The sequence below is a fragment of the Bufo gargarizans genome, chromosome 2 (genome assembly GCF_014858855.1).
Source record: "Bufo gargarizans isolate SCDJY-AF-19 chromosome 2, ASM1485885v1, whole genome shotgun sequence".
NCBI lineage: Eukaryota > Metazoa > Chordata > Amphibia > Anura > Bufonidae > Bufo > Bufo gargarizans.
The window spans coordinates 169,580,604-169,603,765 of NC_058081.1; the positions used below are offsets into that span (position 1 = coordinate 169,580,604).

General features: G+C 44.1%; 1 protein-coding gene across 2 annotated transcripts in view; it reads left to right on the top strand.

Moving 5' to 3' along the window:
- The window catches only part of TEX9 (testis expressed 9), a 51,147-nt gene extending 29,401 nt beyond the window's left edge, over positions 1-21,746 (top strand). For both annotated transcript variants that reach the window (XM_044283285.1, XM_044283286.1), the window contains 3 exons: positions 15,155-15,289; positions 20,107-20,241; positions 21,309-21,746. In XM_044283285.1, the coding sequence (XP_044139220.1) occupies positions 15,155-15,289; positions 20,107-20,241; positions 21,309-21,386 (348 nt within the window). In that variant the 3' untranslated portion in view covers positions 21,387-21,746. The remainder of the gene's footprint in view (positions 1-15,154; positions 15,290-20,106; positions 20,242-21,308) is intronic.
- Positions 21,747-23,162: the final 1,416 nt, after the last annotated feature.

Sequence of the window (23,162 nt, forward strand, 5' to 3'; positions counted from 1 at the left end):
GTTTTGGTTAAAAGTTTTGAGGATCTTAAAACCTGACCAAAAATGTTCCATTTTGGTCAGTATGCATCCGTTCCGTTAGGATGCGGTTGTGTAAAATCGAAACGGAACAAACCAGATCCGTCACTAAATACATTAAAAGTCAATGGGTGACGGATCTGTTTTTTTTAGGATCCTAACAAACCAGATCTGTCACCAATGACTTACATTGATTTTAGTAACTGATCCGGTTTGTTCTGTTTCGGTGACCGGACACAAAACCGCAGCTTGCAGCGGTTTTGTGTCCAGTCACAAAACTGAATGCTGACAGAACGGAGGGCATCCTGATGCATCCTCTACTGGATCTCAAAACCGGAATGCCAAAATGTATATGTGAAAGTAGCTTTAGAGGACAAAAGTTCTACGTCACTGATCTATCACTACTGCCCTTAGTGTGTTGACACTTTGCCCTTTCTGTCTCTGCAAAGCCAGGTGTAGGGAAATGTAGGCTGCATTAGGCTATACTTTGCTGCTTCTTTATGGAAGGGAATTCCGTTTCGCCAAAATTTCTCTGTTAGCCAGAAGTGGTTAAGAAGTTTTTCTAAAAGCCCCTTATAGAATGTCTTCAATGTTTCTGTAAGTGTATGTGCATGGCAAATAGACCCAAGTGAGGCAGACTTCTCCCTATCTTATCCAATGCAAAATTTAGCTTTTTATATATTTTTCTATGTATAAAGCCAGGTTGTTCTGTGTATCGGTATGGGTCACCACCTTGCAATCAAGTAACAATGTCTGAGTTACATTTTGTATACCTGTTTCTAATCTCATTCATAATCCTAAATTGTACAATCATTGTACTCAATGGCCCAGATTTACTAATCCCATAGATGGTGTAAACAAGCTGTCTAAGCTTGCCCCAGCTTTATCACACTGGGTCAGGATGGAAAAAAATGTGGTGCAGGGATAGATACTCTGACTCTATACCAGCTCTTGGTGGGTTTGCTTTGAGACAGATTTTTACTCCGGAATTGCAGCAAAATTGGTACATTTTAGGCCTGTCCCCTTTCCCATGAAGCTCCACATGCTTTCCAATAAGTCCCATCCGTTTTTGAGCACGACAGAAAAGAAGTAAAGAAACCCCAGATCTGCGAAATTGTGCCAATTTGAGGCACTTATTTAGACAGATTTCTGGTGCAGATACATTACTAAATCTGGGCCTATGTGCGTGTGCCTAAGTACAGTGGGTGATCTTCCAGAGCCAGTCAGTTGAGGTAGCATTGTATGATTTTCTTCCTAGAAGGAAAGAAGCATATGTAGAATGATAGAAAGGAGGGAACAGAAAAGAAGGGGAAAGAAAATACTATGGAGCAGGCGGATCGCTGACCTTACAAAGCTTTGTGGAATCTGGAATATGTAGTACAGTTCTGGACACCAGTGAATAGGAAGGATGGCCTGGAGTTATAAAAAGAACAAAGAAGGGCAACTAAACTGGACATGGAGGGTCTTAATTATAGATTAAAAGAATTAAATTCATTTAGTCTTGAAAAGAGGCATCTAAGGGGAACATAAGTACCGTATTTTTCGCCTTATAAGACGCACCTAGGTTTTAGAGGAGGAAAATAAGAAAAAATATATCTTTTTCATCAGACCTCAGTTCAGACCCCCAATGTTAATTCGACCTCGGCTCAGACTCCCGATGTTAATTGGAACTCAGATCAGACCCCCATTTGTTAATAAGACTCCCAATCAGACCTCAGATCAGATTCCCAATGTTAATCATTCCTCAGATCAGACAAAAAAAATGTAACTAGCTTTTCCTGTTTCGGACGCCGCTGCTCCTGAGATCCAGCATTCTTCCTGTCATGCTGTGATCTGACATCACACAGGTCAGAAAGCACGCCTACATCCTCACGCTGTGCACAGATCACAGGACAGTGTGCGGTGCTGGCAGAAGAAGACCAGGGAGCTGTGAGTACAGAACCAGAACAGGGAGCACTGTATTCACCGCTTCCCGGTCCTACTGTACTAATGAGCATTTCCACAATGTAAGCGGTCATTAGTATTCACCCTATAAGAAACACTGACATTGTCCCACCACTTTTCAGGGGAAAAATTGCGTCTTATAGGGCGAAAAATATGGTAACTTACATAAATGACCCATAAAAAAATATGGTGAAAGTCTGTTCCATATAAAATCTCCTCAAAAGGCAAGGGAGCACTGTCTCTGTCTGAGGAAAAAGTGCACTCTCCATAGGTCACCAGGCTTCACCATAACAGCTTGTGAATCTGTGGAGTAGTCTCTCAGGACGTGGTCACAGTAGGGTTGCACCGGGTATCGAATTATCGATACCCAATCCAGCGGCGGCTCTAGACTTTGTGAGGCCTTAGACGAAACTCGACCATGAGGCCCCCACGAAGATTGTTGGGATGCTCGTGATCTCCTGTATGGCGCCCCGGCCCAGTCCTCAAGAAATAAGCTGTGTCAACCACTGCACGGAGCGGTGGTGTGGTCAACACTCCCCCTCCTTGTATCTCTATGGAAGACTCAGAGATACACAAGTGCTGTATCTGCGGCTCTCCCATAGATACATGGAGGGGGAGTGTTGACCACCACTCTGGGCGCAAGGAGATCCGGAGTACCATACAGGAGTTCGTGGGGGATCCCAATGGCCAGACCCCCCTGATCAGACACTTATCTCCTATCCTTTGGATAGGGGATTTATTTTCCTATCCCGGAGTACCCTTTTAATATGCAGTGACATCACAGTAAAGGGTTAATATGCACAGTGACAACACAGTACAGGGCTTATATTCACAGTGCATACTAACACTTTGCATTGACCCTGGCCGAGTTCTCTAAATCGACCCTCCACGCGCACACCACATTTTGCTATATTTGCCATACAGCAGCACTTATCTCTCACATCCAGGGCTTTCAGGTGACGTCTCCTCGGATGTAGATCTTCTCCATTCGGTCCGGACTCTTCTCTCAGCCACCTCATCTCTGCAGAGTGTGACACACAGACATCTTAGCTTCCTCACATTTCTATCATCATCATCCTCCAACCTAGAGTCCCCACAGTGTTCTCCTGCTGCTCACTGTGCCCCCAAATACTATCCTGAAGAAATATTAGTGCCCCCCCATAGTAATAGTACTCCTCATAGTCCCACCAATAGTAATTCCCTTCTAGAATGCTCTCATTAGTAATACTGCCCCCCACACTGCCCCCATTAAGTAAATTGCCCCCCACACTGCCCCATTAAGTAATTTGCCCCCCACACTGCCCCCGTTAAGCAATTTGCCCCCCCACACTGCCCCCATTAAGTAATTTGTCCCCCCACACTGCCCCATTAAGTAATTTTTCCGCCACACTGCCCCCATTAATTTGCCCCCCCACACTGCCCCCATTAAGTAATTTGTCCCCCCACACTGCCCCCATTAAGTAATTTGTCCCCCCACACTGCCTCACAAATTTGCCCACACACTGCTTCATATTATGAAATTTCCCCCCACCTTGTACTTGTCCGCTTATCTGCTAGGCTGCTGCACGGGCATGAGTTCAAATTCCCGTGAGACCCGTGACCTCCCGCGGGATTACGCACTGCACGGCTGGGTTTGCGCTCTCAAGTGACTGAATTCATGACCGTGTGGCGCAGCAGCCTAGCAGATTAGTGGACTGACAAGTACAAGGGGGGTGGGGAATAGCATTCGGGGCCTGGAATATTTTGACCTAAGGACGCTCCCACCCGACACTGCCGCAAGTACTTGCCGCGGTGTCGGGTGGGAGCCAGAGCGAGGCCCCCACCAGTGCGAGGCCTTAGGCGTCGGCCTAAGCAGGGCTCCAGATGGCGACCAAAACGGTCGCCAATGCGCCTTAAAATTTGCAGATGGCGACAAGACTTTTTAGTCTTGTCGCCATTTGCGACTGTACCGCCGCGATCCTGTGCAGCCCAAGTTCTCTTCACTAGCACAGTCAGTGGAGAAGGAAGGAGTCCCTCCCTCTCCACTGTGACGCGGCCGCCACTACCACCAATGGGGAGATAGCAGGGAGGAGGAGGGGAGGAGCTGTCGCCACTGCGCCACCAATGAATGTAAAACATAAGTATAGGCAGCGGTATCACAGACCCGGCACCCGGCCTCAATAACAGGGCATGCGATACGCGGTAATTAACCCCTCAGGTGCCACAGATCGCATGCCCTGTTATTGAGGCCGGGTGCCCGGTCTGTTATACCACTGCCGACAGGAGTTAAAGAGGACCTTTCATGGGTACAAAGAATATTAACTTATTAGTAGTAGGCTGCATAGAGCGGCTCCCAGGGATCTAAGTGCACTTACAATTATTCCTGGGCGCCGCTCCGTTCACCCGCTGTGGCCCCCGGTAATTTCAACATTCAGAGCAAGGAGGAGGAGACGCTAGTGTCTGTCCTTCCCCCTGACAGCAGCGCTGACCAATCACAGCGCAGAGAGAGGGAGAAAAAAACAACTCCCTCTCTCTGCGCTGTGATTGGTCAGCGCTGCTGTCAGGGGGAAGGACAGACACTAGCGTCTCCTCCTCCTTGCTCTGAATGTTGAAATTACCGGGGGCCACAGCGGGTGAACGGAGCGGCGCCCAGGAATAATTGTAAGTGCACTTAGATCCCTGGGAGCCGCTCTATGCAGCCTACTACTAATAAGTTAATATTCTTTGTACCCATGAAAGGTCCTCTTTAACTCCTGTCGGCAGCGGTATAACAGACCGGGCACCCGGCCTCAATAACAGGGCATGCGATCTGTGGCACCTGAGGGGTTAATTACTGCGTATCGCATGCCCTGTTATTGAGGCCGGGTGCCGGGTCTGTGATACTGGCGTCTCCTCCTCCTTGCTCTGAATGTTGAAATTACCGGGGGCCACAGCGGGTGAACTGAGCGGCGCCCAGGACTAATAGTAAGTGCACTTAGATCCCTGGGCGCCGCTCTATGCAGCCTACTACTAATAAGTTAATATTCTTTGGACCCACGAAAGGTCCTCTTTAATTACATTCATTGGTGATGCAGTGCGCCCCCCCAAAGCCTCATCCCCCCCCATTATCACTGGCCACAAGTCCCCCCCCCCATTATCACTGGCCACAAGTCCCCCCCCCCCTCATTGTTAAATGGTGGCCACAGGGTCCCATCCCCTCCATTGGTGGCAGTGGCAGATTACACTGCTGGGGCTCAGATCGTTACCATGGCAGCCAGGACGCTACTGGAGCCCTGGCTGCCATGTTCAGCTCCCTGCTGCTGTGTGCACAGGGCAGCAGGGAGATGTGTGAGATCCTATTCACCCTGATAGATCTCTATCAGGGTGAATAGCACAAGGGATGAAAAGATCCAGGTTCTAGTCCTAAGGGAAGAAATGGTTATTAAATAAAAAGTTAAACAAAAAAAACACCAAAATACTAAAAGTTTAAATGGCCCCCTTCCCAGTTTTACATATAAAATTTAAAAACAATAAAGAATTAACATATTACATATCGCCACATCCCCAAAAGTGTGAGATATTAAAATATAAAAAAATATTTCTGCTCGGTGAAGGCCGTAACAGAAAAAAAAAAACTCTAAACCACGCAATTCGCCATTTTTAGTCACCTTGTCCCCCAGAAGATGTCCCTGGATGTGAGAGGTATGTGGTTTTCTCCTATATGTGGTGCTGGCTCACTACTGTGACCTGCGTCTCATCTTCTCAAAGTCCTTTTTTTAAAATTATATGCATTTTAAATTTGGCGACTAAAAAATGTAATTTGGCTCCTAAATTTTTTAGTTTAGGAGCCAATGGCTCCTGGCCATTTTTTTTTGTCTGGAGCACTGCTAAGTGGCCTAATGGAAGAGCCGCCTCTGACCAATCGATACTTTTGTACCGGTATCGATTCGATTCCAGGATTTGCCTTTTACTGATACTAGGCTGCTCTACTGTGCAGCCTAGTATCACAGAACATGGCACGCGCTGCTCTCAGCGCGTGCCATGTTCCCTCAGCAGCACAGGGGAGAAGGAAGCAGTGCCTCCCTCTCCCCTGTGCCACTGCCATAAATGAGAGGAGAGAGGGCGAAGGAGGGGAAGGGCTGTGGTCACTGCTCCACCAATGAAGATAATTAACGTTTAATACAGATACAGGAGGCCGGTGACGGCGGCAGAATCACATAGCCGGCACCCGGCCTCTATGACAGGGAGCTGCGATCAGCGGCAGTTAACCCCTTAGTAATAAAGGGAACCTGTCAGCGGCAAAAAGCATCCCAAACCGCCAGCTGTACCTTCAAGTAGCCGTCAGTGAGTTTCTAATGATGATTTTCTTACTGAATTCTGATGAGGCAGAAGTATGAAAAACATTATTTTATCCTCCGTCCGTGCTATTTTCCAGTCAGGCCTGAAGTCAAGAGGGGGGGAGGGGCCTCCTTGCTTCAAGTCAAGGTAACCACGCCCCCTTCCCTGCCCCTTCTCCTGTGACTGACAGCCGGCTGTTCGGCAAAGCCAGCCGGTTGTCGGGCATAAGCGCTGTCAGTCACAGCGAAGGGAAGGGGGCCCGGTTACCTTGACTTGAAGCATGGAGCCTGTCATGCTCTGCTCAGGTCATGTGCGGAGGTCTGCTAGGTTAGCAGCACATGTGTAGCCTTTTGTTATTGTTTTGGAGTGGAGCTGTATCCGCCTCCCTTCAGGTGCACTGGGTGGGGTCATTGGTAAGAGTTTAAATTACGCCCACTCCCAGTGTCCTGTGTGGGATATAGCTTCTGTCTGGCTCTGAGAAAGGAAGGATTGGCTGTTCCTGCTCAGCAAAAGATAAATTGGTTTTGTTTTATTGTGGTTGTCTGTCTAGGCTGTTAGAGAGACGCCTGCCCCCTCCAGGTCCTGAGAGAGCAGGCTGCCTCTTTCCCCCTTTCACCATCTTAGGGATTCTAGGGAATCACGAGGACACATTCATTCCCACCTTCAGGGTCTGAATGTGGGCATAGAAGTCTAGGGAGAGCTGGTAGGGATTTGTCAGGAGGTGACCCCTTTCCCCAGCTTCTTGCCTAGACACTTGTTTGTTATATCCTGTGTATCTTGTATCCTGTCTGTCGTGACAAAGCCTGACTGGAAAATAGTGCAGACGGAGGATAAAAGAATGTTTTTTATACTTCTGCCTCATCAGAATGCAGTAAGAAAATCATCATTAGAAACTCACTGCCGACTACTTGAAGGTACTGCTGGCGGTTTGGGATGGTTCTTGCAGCTGACAGATTCCCTTTAAAAACATTGGTGATGCAGTGCGCCCACCCCCTCCAGTATTATAATCATTGTTGTTAGTGGCCACAGGGTCCCCTCCGCCCTCTTCATTGGTGGTGCAGTGGAAGTTCTAATCAGAGCCCCAGCCCTGGCTGCCATGGTAGGTTCCCCTAAGCAGGCACAGTGTAAATTCCTATTCACCCTAATATAGCTCTTGTTTCAAAGGGTTAACCTTCATATTTCATTTCCATCACTGATAGCATCTTATGCTACTGAAGACATTAAATATCACAATACAGATGAAGGTTAAAAGCAAAGCATTCCCTCAGGGATGGGGGTGAGGAGGGATATGAGGTCATTTTCTATTTTCTTCCTTTTGAAATATTCGCTTAGGTAGGACCTTGGAATATACTCTGTAGGACTTGCTAATAGGGGATGATGTAATAATGTTCATGATGTTCTTGCAGTACCTAGGAAATATGAAGCGAATACAAATTGGTGCAAGTAATTTTGTTGGGGAGGCGGAAAATACTTGTATATCTCAGAAGTGTCCTTTTTCTTCATTTCTCCATCAGCTTTCGGTTTATTATCCATTATTCACATAGCACCAGCAAATCCCAACTCATGGTATAGAGAAGGCATACCCTGCAAGGCTTACAATCTTATCCTGTAATTTCAAACACTAAATGGGCATTTTCATAGGAAACTAATTAAAAGTATATTTTTGGGTCTTGAAGGAAAATAAAGTACCCAAAGGGAGAACATGGAAACTCTACCCCTGGAACAGCAGTAGGGGAAATATTGGTTTTAAATGATTTTTTTAATAAATACCAAATATCCTTACTTCTCAGTATGCTGTAGATTCTAATAAAATCCTGATGCTGGGAGCTACTACAAAAGATCAATGTAGCTCAACCCCTCTGTAGACAAGACCTTGCACATGGCTCTCAGGACGGAGCTTCTTATATTGATTTTAATAACTGCACTTTTACAGCCTAACTGTATCCTGCAAAAGCTCATAAAAGAAAAGAAACATACACGTGTGTCTTCATATTGCCCTTATTAGATAGGTTGCAGAAAATGCAGCATGCTTTAAATATAAAGGTGCATGCCCCCTGAAGTCCGATCACCGTATGCATGGCATGGGTCAATAAGTGATCCTACATTGTCACAGGAACTGTGGTGGCTGCCTTCATTACTGAATCAGCCAATAGTTATGTTTGTTTTCGGGACAGATTGTCGTCACATCTGTTACAGGGGTTGTCACCTAAACTCTTCCAGAATAATGAAGAGCAAATAACCCTGTTTGCCTAACAAATTCCCTGCTCTCGTACTGCTACAGTACATGGCTGGGCAGATTAAGGTGTCTGACGTACAGCGGATATGCTAATATAAAAAAATATATATTTGACTGAAAGCAAGCACCTTTTGAAAAGACATATAACAGACTGTGAACAATTACAGATTTCATATAAAAAAAAATATATGGTTGTATTTCTCTTAAAGTAGTTCATCACTTAAAACCCTTTTTATTTTATAAGTGTTTGCTTGTTTTTTTTTTGTGTGTATCACTTTTGTGCATTTACTATTAAATCTTTAAACTTTTACAAGCAACCTTTTTAAGAATGCTTAACCTTTTGACTGTGGAGAGCAGTGTATGTGTGTTGGCTTGTCCGTCCAGCCCTTAGAGTTTGACAGATGATGGCAGAATGTATCTAGGTTGCATGGACTGTGTTGTGGGTATAATTTATGCTCAATTTGCAGTCTAAGTAGAAGGCGAGTGTAAAATTGGAGTGGAGATGAAAATCGGACATCATATAGTACATGAAAATCTCTTTCTAACAAAGCTAGAACCAGCCTTGTAGCTCACATGTATCCAGAGATCTCCCTATTCAATGCTCCGATTGCTCTGCTAGAGTTACGATGCCTTGGAAAAGTATTCACCCCCTTGACTTTTTTTTGTGTTTTGGTGCCTCACAACCTGGAATTAACATGGCTTGTTTGAGGATTTGAATAATTTAATTTACAGAACATGCCCACAACTTTGAAGATGTTTTTTTATTTTTATTGTGAAGCAAATAACAAATAGGATAAAATAACAGAAAAAGTCAATGTGCTTAACTATTCACCCCCCTAAAGTCAATACTTTGTAGCGCTACCTTTTTCAGCAATCACAGCTCCAAGTCGCTTTGGATAAGTCTCTATGAGCTTGCCACATCTTACCACTGGGATTTTTGCCCATTCCTCCTTGAAAAACTGCTCCAGCTCCTTCCAGTTAGATGGTCTGCGCTTGTGAACAGCAATCTTTAAGTCTGACCACAGATTTTCTATTGGATTGAGATCTGGCTGGGCCATTCCAACACATTTACATGTTTCCCCTTAAACCAGTCAAGTGTTGCTTTAGCAGTGTGTTTGGGGTCATTGCTTGAACCTCCGTCCTAGCCTCAAATCACACACATGTTTTGCTCAAGAATTCCCTGTATTTAGCACCATTTATCTTTCGCTCAACTCTAACCAGTTTCCCAGTCCTGGTGTCACGGACTGTGTACAGGAAACAAGACAAAGCAACATGCATATATGACTGAGTGGATCCAAAGCTAAGGAACCAAAAGGGAGACCCCTGCACAAGACCTGAGACTTTCCCTGGCTGCTCAGCCTATGCAAAGATCCGAAAGGTGGAAGGTTGCATATCCACGTACCTCGACTATATAACCCCTGAACACCCTACAATAGTGAGGGGACACAACCACCAGCTCCCTACACCAGACACGGAGGGAGTCAGGGTCACCTGGGATCCACTCCAGGAAGTAGTATAAGCCGCCCAGTAATGCATTATGGGGCGGAATTTAAAGGGATGCAATCAGTCCAACTCCATGACAGCTGAGAGAGGCTAACGAGATGAGGAACTGAACAGCACAACAAAGAGAACTCAAGGAGGAGGTTCTGAAAGGCCTCTGTCAGAGCTTCTCAGCTGTCTGGTTGTGACAGTACCCCTCCCTCTACGAGTGGACTCCGGACACTCAGAGCCCACCTTCTCAGGATGGGACCTATGGAAAGCCCTGATGAGACGAGAGGCCTTAATGTCCGTCACTGGGACCCACATCCTCTCCTCAGGACCATAACCCTCCCAATGAACAAGGTACTGGAGAGAACCGCGGACAAGACGAGAATCCACAATCCTAGAGACCTGAAATTCAGGATTCCCATCAACCATAATCGGAGGAGGAGGCAAAGGCGAGGGTACAATGGGTTGAACAAAAGGTTTCAATAAGGACTTATGAAAAACATTATGGATCTTCCTGGGACTGAGTATGACAGGAAGGGGACATCTCTCCTCTCTCTCTAAGACGCCTGTCAATACGAACGGCCTGAGACATAGCAGAGTCCAAAGAAATAGGCCTCTCATGAAAGGCAAATGCATCTTTCAATCCCTCTGAAAGACCATGGCAAAATTGACTTCGGAGTGCAGCATCATTCCAACCAGTATCAACTGCCCATCTCCGAAATTCTGAGCAGTATATTTCTGCGGATTGTTTACCCTGGCATAATAGACGTAGTTTAGACTCAGCCAGAGCAATACGATCCGGATCATCATATATCTGACCCAGGGCTAAAAAGAATTCATCCACTGAACGGAGAGGCCGTGCCCCCTCCGGCAGCGAAAAGGCCCAGGACTGAGCGTTACCCCTGAGCAGCGATATAATGATCCCCACCCTCCGTTCCTCATCACCAGAGGAATGGGGAAGAAGGCGAAAATGGAGTTTGCAAGCCTCTCTAAAACGCACAAAATTCTCACTACCCCCGGAGAACGTATCCGGGAGCGAGATCTTAGGCTCTGAACAAACTCCATGAACGCAAGCTGAACCGGTCACTTGAAGCTGAGAAAAAGTCTTACGGAGATCAGCTACCTCCAATGAAAGACCCTGAAGGCGTTCAGCCAAAAGTGAAACCGGATCCATGCTTGAGACGGTTTTGGCGGCTTATAATGTCACGGATGGTGTACAGGAAACAAGACAAAGCAACATGCATATATGACTGAGTGGATCCAAAGCTAAGGAACCAAAAGGGAGACCCCTGCACAAGACCTGAGACTTTCCCTGGCTGCTCAGCCTATGCAAAGATCCGAAAGGTGGAAGGTTGCATATCCACGTACCTCGACTATATAACCCCTGAACACCCTACGATAGTGAGGGGACACGACCACTGGCTCCCTACACCAGACACGGAGGGAGTCAGGGTCACCTGGGATCCAGCAAACAGAAAATAACAGATAAATGTTCAGCACTTAACTTTGTAGCAGACTGGAAAACAAGATCAGCATGCACACACACTCCAGGAAGTAGTATAAGCCGCCCAGTAATGCATTATGGGGCGGAATTTAAAGGGATGCAATCAGTCCAACTCCATGACAGCTGAGAGAGGCTAACGAGATGAGGAACTGAACAGCACAACAAAGAGAACTCAAGGAGGAGGTTCTGAAAGGCCTCTGTCAGAGCTTCTCAGCTGTCTGGTTGTGACACCTGGCTGCTGAAAAACATCCTCCCAGCATGAAGCTGCCACCACCAAGTTTCACTGTGGGGATGGTGTTCTTTGGGTGATGTGTTGGGTTGGGTTTGCACCAGACATAGCATTTTTTTGGATGGCCGAAAAGTAAAATTTTAGTCTCATCAGACCAGAGCACCTTCCTCCATACATTTTGGGAATCTCCCACACGCCTTTTCGCAAACTTATTGTTTGTAGCTGAAAGTATTGGCTTTCTTCTGGCCACTCTGCCATAAGAGTGGCCAGAAGTCTCTGCTGTGGAACTCTGCAGCTCCTCCAGGGTTTCCTTATGTCCGTTCTGTGAGTTTTGGTGGGCGGCCGTCTCTTGGCAGTTATGCTGTTGTGCCATGTTTTTCCCATTTGGTTATGATAGATTTAATGGTGCTCCTGGGGATCATCAAAGATTAGGATATTTTTTTTATAACCTAGCCCTGACTTGTACTTCTCAACATCATTGTCCACTTCATGGCAGGGTTTGGTTAGTGATTCCTCTTGCTTAGGTGTTGCAGCCTCTGGGGCCTTTCAAAAAAGGTGTGTATATGTAATGACAGATCATGTGACACTTAGATTACACACAGGTGGACATCATTTCACTAATTATGTGACTTTTGAAGGTAATTGGTTGCACCAGAGCTTTTTATGGGCTTCCTAACAAAGGGGGTGAATACATACGCACATTTTCTGTTTTCTAGTTCTAAACAATAGTTTTATTTATATATTTTTCCCCTTTCACTTCACCAACTTAGACTATTGTGTTCTGATCTATCACATAAAATTCAGATTTACAAAACATTGAACTTAAGGTTGTAATGTACAAACCGGATTCCCAAAAAGTTGGGACACTAAACAAATTGTGAATAAAAACTGAATGCAATGATGTGGAGATGGGAAATGTCAAATTGAACGTAGATGACAAATCAAACGTTTAATCCGAGTAAATGTATCATTTTAAAGGAAAAATACGTTGATTCAAATTTTCACGGTGTCAACAAATCCCCAAAAAGTTGGGACAAGTAGCAATAAGAGGCTGGAAAAAGTAAATTTGAGCATAACGAAGAGCTGGAAGACCAATTAACACTAATTAGGTCAATTGGCAACATGATTGGGTATAAAAAGAGCTTCTCAGAGTGGCAGTGTCTCTCAGAAGCCAAGATGGGTAGAGGATCACCAATTCCCACAATGTTGCGCAGAAAGATAGTGGAGCAATATCAGAAAGGTGTTACCCAGCGAAAAATTGCAAAGACTTTGCATCTATCATCATCAACTGTGCATAATATCATCCGAAGATTCAGAGAATCTGGAACAATATCTGTGCGTAAGGGTCAAGGCCGTAAAACCATACTGGATGCCCGTGATCTCCGGGCCCTTAAACGACACTGCACCACAAACAGGAATGCTACTGTAAAGGAAACCACAGAATGGGCTCAGGAATACTTCCAGAAACCATTGTCAGTGAACACAATCCACCGCGCCATCCGCCGTTGCCAGCTAAAACTCTACAGTGCAAAGAAGAAGCCATTTCTAAGCAAGATCCACAAGCTAAGGCGTTTTCACTGGGCCAGGGATCATTTAAAATGGAGTGTGGCAAAATGGAAGACTGTTCTGTGGTCAGACGAGTCACGATTCGAAGTTCTTTTTGGAAATCTGGGACGGCATGTTATCCGGACCAAAGAGGACAAGGACAACCCAAGTTGTTATCAACGCTCAGTTCAGAAGCCTGCATCTCTGATGGTATGGGGTTGCATGAGTGTGTGTGGCATGGGCAGCTTGCATGTCTGGAAAGGCACCATCAATGCAGAAAAATATATTCAGGTTCTAGAACAACATATGCTCCCATCCAGACGTCATCTCTTTCAGGGAAGACCCTGCATTTTTCAACAAGATAATGCCAGACCACATTCTGCATCAATCACAACATCATGGCTGTGTAGGAGAAGGATCCGGGTACTGAAATGGCCAGTCTGCAGTCCAGATCTTTCACCTATAGAGAACATTTGGCGCATCATAAAGAGGACGGTGCAACAAAGAAGGCCCAAGACGATTGAACAGTTAGAGGCCTGTATTAGACAAGAATGGGAGAGCATTCCTATTTCTAAACTTGAGAAACTGGTCTCCTCGGTCCCCAGACGTCTGTTGAGTGTTGTAAAAAGAAGGGGAGATACCACACAGTGGTGAAAATGGCCTTGTCCCAACTTTTTGGGGATTTGTTGATACCATGAAATTCTGATTCAACATATTTTTCCCTTAAAATGGTACATTTTCTCAGTTTAAACTTTTGTTCCGTGATTTATGTTCTATTCTGAATAAAATATTAGAAGTTGGCACCTCCACATGATTGCATTTAGTTTTTTTATTCACAATTTGTATAGTGTCCCAACTTTTTTGGAATCCGGTTTGTAACAAAATACGAAAAGAGTCAAGGGGGGTGAATACTTTTGCACTGTATATCAAGCTGGCAGCTCAAGGGGAGTGCCCTTTCTGCTGCAACTCTCTCCCTATCGCTCAGGAGGCAGAAAAAAGAAAACAGCAGGTCGCGCCATACAGATACATTTTATTGAATAACTTTGTAGCTATATTCATTTCATGTAATTACAAAATAATTCATATCCAGGTGCTGGTTTGAAAACTGTAGAATATTTTTCATGGGACTACCCCTTTAAGCACTAACATCCACTAAACGATCCCCAAAGCCCAAATTCTCAGTCTAAAGGATTGCATTGCCCAAGTAGAGGGTTGGCTTACTCCTTCAGATAAAAAATTTGCCATTGGGCTAGGCAGGTGATCACTATCAGCCAATTGTTAATTCAATATAGGCTTGTTTCCCTAAGGACTTCAAGACTGTGGCAGACTGTTAAGTGGGTGTTATTGAGTGACCTTATTCATGACTTGGGCTTGTCTTGAAAATGAAGCTTCTTCTTGGATCAGATAGGTTGTCCAGGTTTAAAAAAAAACATGGCTTCTTTCTTGAAAAACAAAACGGCAAACATTTTGTCCACAGGTTGCCATAAATTTCTGACTTGACCCACACCTATCTCCAGAGGGGGTCCCCTGCGCATCTTCCTCTATTCCCAGCCTGGCGTGATGGGACCCGGTTCTGAAGACAGGAGCGGGTCCCAGAAATTCTATCGATATGCCATAAATGTCCCAGATGGGAATACCCCTTTAAACACGTATTTTAAGTTTTCTTAAATTTTTTGTTTCCTGTGTGAACTGCCCCAAAAAACCTCTTTAAAGCAGCTTCACAATTTTGCAGTGGTTGACAATATACCCAATGTTAATCAAAGGTTGAGCTTTATGTAATAAAAAAGTGGGACTTCAAATAAGATCCTCACCACATGTTGAACACCACTGTACATGGGGTTTTCAGTCATAAACCAATTACAGACTAATATGGAACATATTTTTCTATCTGATTTAGGAACTGGAAAATTTTAAAAGAATACAGAAACAGTCTGCAAGCAATCAAAGTGCTACCGAGGTTCGCCTGAACAGAGCTATGGAGGAAGCAGATAAATACAAAATGGAACTCAATAAACTTAAACAAAGTAACAAGGTATTTTTATTGAGTTTGTACTTTTGATTTCCGCACACATGATAGAAATTATTTTCTAGGTAGCATAACGTATTCAATCAATATCTTGACCCACACACCATTTATTAATGAAATGAACAATGCAGCCTTTGTGTTGTATGTATGTGTGTGTATATGTGTGTGTGTGTGTGTGTGTGTATATATATATATATATATATATATATATATATATATACACAGCGAGGAACAAGTATTTGAACACCCTGCAATTTTGCAAGTTCTCCCACTTAGAAATCATTGAGGGGTCTGAAATTCACACTGTAGAGACAGAAAGACAGAATAAAAAATCAGGAAATCACATTGTATGATTTTTAAAGAATGTATTTGTCTTGCACTGCTGAACATAAGTATTTGAACACCTGAGAAAATCTGTGTTATTATGTGGTACAAAAGCCTTTGTTTGCAATTACAGAGGTCAAACGTTTCCTGTAGTTCTTGACCAAGTTTGCACACACTGCAACAGGGATTTTGGCCCACTCCTCCACACAGATCTCCTCTAGATCTGAGCAACACAGAGTTTCAGCTCCCTCCAAAGATGTTCTATTGGATTTAGGTATGGAGATTAGCTAGGCCACTCCAAAACCTTCTTACAGAGCCACTCCTTGGTTATCCTGGCTATGTGCTTCGGGTCATTGTCATGTTGGAAGACCCAGACACGACCGATCTTCAATGCTCTGACTGAGAGAAGGAGGCTGTTGCTCAGAATCTCACAATAAAGGGCCCCATTCATCCTCTCCTTAATGCAGTGCAGTCATCCTGTCCCCTTCGCAGAAAAACACCCCCAAAGCATGATGTTACCACCCCCATGCTTCACAGTGGGGATGGTTTTGGGATGGAACTCATCCTTCTTTTTTCTCCAAACACGACAAGTGAAGTTTAGACCAAAAAGTTCTACTTTGTTCTCATCTGACCACGTGACTTTCTCCCATGCCTCCTCTGGAGCATCCAGATGGTCATTGGCAAACTTCAGACAGGCCTGGACATGTGATGACTTGAGCAGGGGAACCTTCCATGCAGTGCATGATTTGAAACCATGACGGCGTAGTGTTCTTCCGACAGTGACCTTTAAAACTGTGGTCCCAGCTCTCTTCATGTCATTGACCAGCTCATCCCTTGTAGTTCTGGGCTGATTCCTCACCTTTCTTATCATCAGTGATACCCCACGAGGTGAGATCTTGCATGGAGCCCCAGTCTGAGGGAGACTGACAGAGCAATTATTAGAAAATAGAAGAGGCTAAATTCGACTAACAGTTGGCAATTGCCATGTAGCCCTTTCCATCTTTGTGGAGGTCCACAATTTTGTCTCTGGTGTCTTTTCACAGCTCTTTGGTCTTGCCCATGGTAGTAGTTAGCATCTGACTGTGGGGTGGACAGGGGTCTTTAAAGAGCTCAGACAGGTGCTACTAAGTTAGATTAATGAGTGGAGTAGAGGTGGACTTTTTAAAGCCACAGTAACAGGTCTTTGAGAGACAGAATTCTTGCTGTGATTTCCTGATTTATTTCTTTTTTAAATTCTGTCTCAGAGTGGGAATGCACCTACAATGTGAATTTCAGACCCCTCCATGATTTCTAAGTGGGAGAACTTGCAAACTTGCAGGGTGTTCAAATACTTCTGTTCCTCACAGTATTGGAACCCAGAAAATTAAAATATACAAATTACATCCAAAGACTAAAAAAGTACAGCACACAGTTTATGCACTGCACTACACAATATGTTGTCATTAAAGAAGGGGACCAAAATACATAGTCCTGCTTACAGCTGGGAAGTGGATACAACTTAAAGGAACCTGTCACGTTGAACATGGAGCAGGAGGAGCTGAGCAGATTGATGTATAGTTTTATGGGAAATGATTCAGTAAAATTTGTATTTCATTCATTTAAATTGCTGCTCATTCTGGGCTGTGAAGTCTAGGAGACGGTCCTATCAGTGACTGACAGCTGTCTCTGTATACACAGTCATAGAGGGAAGGCTGTCGGTCACTGATAGGACCGTCTCCTAGACTTCACAGCCCAGAATGAACAGAAATTTAAATGAATGAAATACGGGTTATACTGAATCTTTTCACACAACACTATATATTAATGTGCTCAGCTCCTCCTGCTCTATAACATGCTGCCTGTGGATTATTTGGCATTTTCATGGTGACAGGTTCATATAAAACACTAGGTAGCTCAGGAGAGCAGGACGAACCTACCTTTTGTGAAGCTTTTATCAGCAATATGAATATGACGTTTTATTCTGCCGGGCACAGCTCCTGCAAGTGTATTGGTGGCCGAGCTTCACTTTGAAGTGCCCTCTGCATTGAGCTGCTTAGGAGCTCCTCCCCTCAGTGACTGGTTGGTTGCTACAGCCGTCACTTAAAGGGCTTCTGTCAGCCCACTAAACAGTTTTTTTTTTTTTTTTGGTTAATAATAATCCCTATATTGCGAGCTCTGCATACATAAGCTAAATATTCATTTTGGTTCAGTAGAATTTGATAAAAAGCTATTTTTATAATATGTAAATTACCTTGCTACCAGCAAGTAGGGCGGCTACTGAGAGGCAGCCGCTCTCTCGGCCGCTCCATCCTCAATGCGCCTGCGCCGATGACGTCACATCTACACCCGGCGCAGGCGCATTGAGGATGGAGCGGCCGAGAGGGCGGCTGCCTCTCAGTGCGCCTGCGCCGATTAAAGACAGGTACGGCGCAGGCGCGATATTTGGAATTCGAACAGGGCCAGCAGAGAACGATTCCGTTCCCTGGCCCTGTCAATCACAATGCGGAGGGGGCGTCATTAGGATCGGAGGATGCGGCTGCTACCAGCAAGTAGCCGCCCTACTTGCTGGTAGCAAGGTAATTTACATATTATAAAAATAGCTTTTTATCAAATTCTACTGAACCAAAATGAATATTTAGCTTATGTATGCAGAGCTTGCAGTATAGGGATTATTATTAACCCAAAAAAAAAAAAAACGGTTTCGTGGGCTGACAGAAGCTCTTTAAAGCCGAAGGGAGCAGCTGAACGCAGAGAGCACTTCACAGTGAAGCACCGCCTCCAGGACACTTGCAGGAGCAGAATCTGGCAGCATAAATGTTGTTCGGATGTGGCCTGGGTTTTTACTGAATGCCCTAGATGTAAATAAGCTGTCCAATACACTGATGGCAAACAAATGGTGAGGAACTGAAACACTAAGCACACATATTAGTAGGTTGCTGAACTATTCATTAAGCTCATAGTGACATATGCCTTACATGTATGGTGGATGTTCAAAGTTTAAATATGGTTCTGTCTGTATAGCCGTCGACAGGACTATTTTTTTCCTTCATGTATAACAGAACTGTTATGTTTCCCCATAGACATGTATTAGGTTGGAGCAAAATGGAATGCCTCTTAAAGATTTCCGTTTTGTATTCTGTCCTAAAATTCCGGTATATTCGGTTATAACTATCATAACAGAACCTGTAACGGAATTCCGTAACACCAATGCGAACCCGCCCTAATGGGAATAGACTTTTATAAATAGGGATTTTCTGTTTCAGTAATAGGGTGAACAAGGACAAATAGTACTACACAATATTAATTTCTATTGTGAAAAGTGACAATATATATAGTCTAGTACAATTTTATATGGGTGGAAATCTATACAGGATTAAAGGGGTTGTCTAGGCTTTTTCTATTGGCATATCCTCAGGATAGGTCATCAGTATCAGATCTGCGGGGGTCCGACACCCGGCACCCCTACTGATCAGCTGTATGGGGAAATGGCGCGAGCAGTGCACACGTGCCGTCTTCTTTCTCTCTTCCTGTCCCATCCCAGCACCGGACAGGAAGAAAGAAGGGAGACAGCACGTTTTTCACTGCGCCAGCAGTCTGCCAGGTGTCGGACCACTGCAGATCTGAAGATAGATCATCAATAGAAAAAACCCGGTGAACCACTGTAGATTTATATTGTACTTTGTAATTTCTGGAGAGATCTGAAGATAGATCATCAATAGAAAAAACCCGGTGAACCACTGTAGATTTATATTGTACTTTGTAATTTCTGGAGAGTACAAATTGACATACTTAAATGAACTATTGATTATATGAAACTGGGGAAATGTTATTAAGAGAGGCTCCCATAGCCTCTTATTTGGTAGGTACTGTGGCAACTGATTGATTTGTGGGTCCAGCAGGGAACCACTCCGTAAATGCTCATCTGCCTTAGAAAGAGGGTGTGGGTTGTCATCCATCTTGATTCCTTCTCCCCTCAGATATGGTTTTCCTAATGAATCTTACATTTCCCAACATGCCTGGCTGTGTAATGGTAGCTATTAGACCAAGCAATCAGACTTAAGATCACATGACCAGGGTGCCCTCATGAAAAGGTTCAAAATGTATGGATGCAGCTGAGTTGGGTGTAACAAATTACAAAGCTAGATATATGTATTACGTATCTGCTGGAGTTACGGAAATAGCATAGCTTGTTCTGCCATGTTCTTTGCATCGCTCCCCTTCACTACAATGATAATTACAGTGCTGGAGCACTGCTGTTTCTGTAAGCTCGGCCACCTCGGGGTGGCAAAGGCAAGATGGGACTAACCCTTTTACATTAATGTCTGTGTAATACAAGGATTCCAGTAGCCTTCCAGTGCAAAAGTGACTCCCTGCCCCAGATCAGGGTCCTGACCAGGGACAATCCTCTCCATGACCTTTTATAGACCCTTATACGGTAGGCTTTATCCAAACTGCTTTAGGCATGATTATCATATGGTCTTAAAAGCATTATAGAGAACACTTTTCCGATTCTGTACTAGGATACCGCTCACCAAGAGAGGAAAAGAGTTGAAGAACTGAAACTTGAAAATAAGAAGCTGGAGAAGCAGAAAGCAGACTTGATGGCTGGATTTAGAAAACAGCTCAAGCTCATTGATATTTTAAAAAGACAAAAGGTATGCAATGAGAAACCACACGGAAAAGAAAGCAAACATATTGTGGTCATATATATATATTCATTCCGTATCGCAGCCCTTAGATGTGGCCACAATACGGCGGTCTGAAACTGGCCGTGATGTCAGTAATCTCTGTTAATTGTTCTTCACATACAACTTACAATTCTTAAAAAAACAAAAAACAAAGGAGAAATACTCAACTTTCCCAGGTCCTCCTCCGGGCTTGGGCTTATTCTGTCCGGGGTATAGAGCCATAGTGGTGGTCACTTTCCTTTTTTCCCAGTTTTACATTCTTATGGGGGGATGGGTACACATGAATGAAAGGATTGTGATTCCATACATGTAGACATGCTATCCACAATGTATCGTTTTCTATGGGGGCATTGAGCCACATATATTATAAAATGTATGCTGACCACCACCTCCCACTATAAGTCAACATAACTGTCTAGAAATGTACTGTACATTATGTGGGCCCTGAAATAGTTACAATGACCGATTTGTCACAGTCCAGTCAGAAGCGTCACACATTTATTTGGAGAGTTTTATTTGATATGGTTAGCCATTGATTTCCCCCGGAGACCTTTTAAAGCTAAGTAACACCTGCCAGAAATTGGTTTGAAAAAGTCAAGTCCTGTTAAATTTCAGGTGCATTCTGTATGTAATGCCATCGTCCACTAAAAATATCTTTTACGGACCAGTTGGACCAAGAGGCGTTTTGCTCTCCTAACAAATTCCCAGAGGTCTCGGAAACTTAAAATAACTTTGGTTTTATGCTACTCTATGGCCTGGAATGAATTGAGTTGTAAACTGCATTTTACACAGTATTTTACAGCTCTGCTACTTGTCTGTTTGGTTCATATGAACAAAGGCAGAATTGAGCATTAATAGATGATGGCTTCAGGGGAAAAAAATCTCAGACTAAAAAAATAAATAAAAAAGTTAACCGCTGTCAAACATTTTTTTATTTTGCAGGCCATAAGCCTTGTGTTCAGTTTATCTATTATATTTTATTGAGTGATATTATGTAAGGTTATTTATCTAATGTTCTCCTTTGCTGTCTACAGATGCACATTGAATCAGCCAAGATGCTGTCCTTTACAGAAGAAGAGTTCATGAAGGCACTAGAGTGGGGCGTCTCCTAGACTTGAATTCATATACAGATGTGTGAACTGTACATAACATACTTGTTTGATTTTGTAAAGTATTTTATATTAGATGTTGCACAGAGTAGGTTTGGCTACAGTGTTTCTGTCTTTTAGGCTACATTCACACAGCCATATGTGTTTTGCTGTCTGCAAAAAAAAAAAAACTGATGACATCCGTATGGCATCAGTTTGTTTTAGTTTTTTTTCGCAGATCCATTGTGACAATGCCTATGCTTGTCCCATTGAGATGAATGGGTCCTCATCCTATGATCAAACAAAAATGGAACGGCCGCGGAAACAAAATACGTTCATGTGAATGTAGCCTAATATTGATTTTATAGTGATTATACCACTGAATAAAAGAAAAGGACATGTTGTTTGTGCCGTGTCTTTACGAGGGTCAGTTTCCAGTTTTGCCGTTGTTTTAATGGGGGTTTTAAAGAGTAAAACTAATTGTGTTCAAGGGGTTTTCCAAGATTTTTTTTAACTGATGACCAATACTCTGGATAGGTCATTATTAACTGATCAATGGGGGTCTGACACCCGGGACCCCCCACTGATCAGCTATTTGAGAAGGCACCAGCATGGGCAGTAGAGCTGTAGACATCTCTCAGCTTACCAAGCACAGTGCCATACATTGTACAATGACTCTGCTTGGATTGAAGTGAATGGGGATTAGCTACTCCTAGGCCATGTGACCAACGAACCTGGTGTCACATGGCCTAGGCAAAGCTGCAAGAACGCCGCGGTGGGACTACAGTTGCCGGTGCCTTCTCAAACAACTGATCGGCAGGGGTCCCAGGTGTTGGACCCCCACCAATCAGATACTGATGACCTATACAGAGGATAGGTCTCCAGTCAAAAAAAATCTCTGAAAACCCCTTTAAGATTCATTAGGAAAATGGCACCTCTAACTCCTACCAGTTTTTAAAATCCATCTTGACTTCTGTGCAAAGAAGTAATTGGTGTACTGATGGTAGGTGATAAATGTCTGATCACTGCACAGCTGTCACAGCCCCTTCACGGTGAGGAGGAGCTTAAATGGAGCTGCCGATCCATTCATTGTCTATAAGACTACCAATGAGAAGCAGAGTACAGTGCTTGGCCATCTCATTCACATATACCTGAATTTTCGTATGGATTTCTGTGCGTTTCTGCAGCATATCAGATTAGATGCTGTTTTGCCGCAGATCACACCCATCCATTTAAAAGGGTGAAATCTGCAGCTAAATATGCTGACATGCTGCAGATTTGGAAATCCACAATGCAGGTCAATTTCCGCATGGCAATAATCTGCAAAGTATACATGAGATTTGTGTAATCTTATCATTGCATCTGATGCCGGCAGACAAGCTCCTCTGCAGCACAGCCGGTTGCTAGGGAGATGGCTGGGTCTCCCTGTGTGGGAGAGCCGGCCAATCAGGGTCGCGCTCATGTCACTGGTCACATGACTAGGAAACATGGCCAATTTAAACAGGTAACCTGCTGACCACATGTTGCCGGTAAATCGTTGTACTTTCCTCACTATCGATTTCGCTACTAATGTTTTGGAGTTGGATCTCTGACATCTGACCTTGATTTCTGGATTGTTTCTCCTGGTTTGACCTCTGCTTGGTTTTGGATCTGCTTTTGCCTGACCCTTATTTGACCGCTCATTTTTTATTTTATTTTTACCTTGGCTTGGTATTGTATTACTCTGTGTTCTGATTACTTTCTCGTGGTTTTGACCTGGTCCGTCTGACTTCATGTAATCTGGTTCTGTTTCTTTTATTC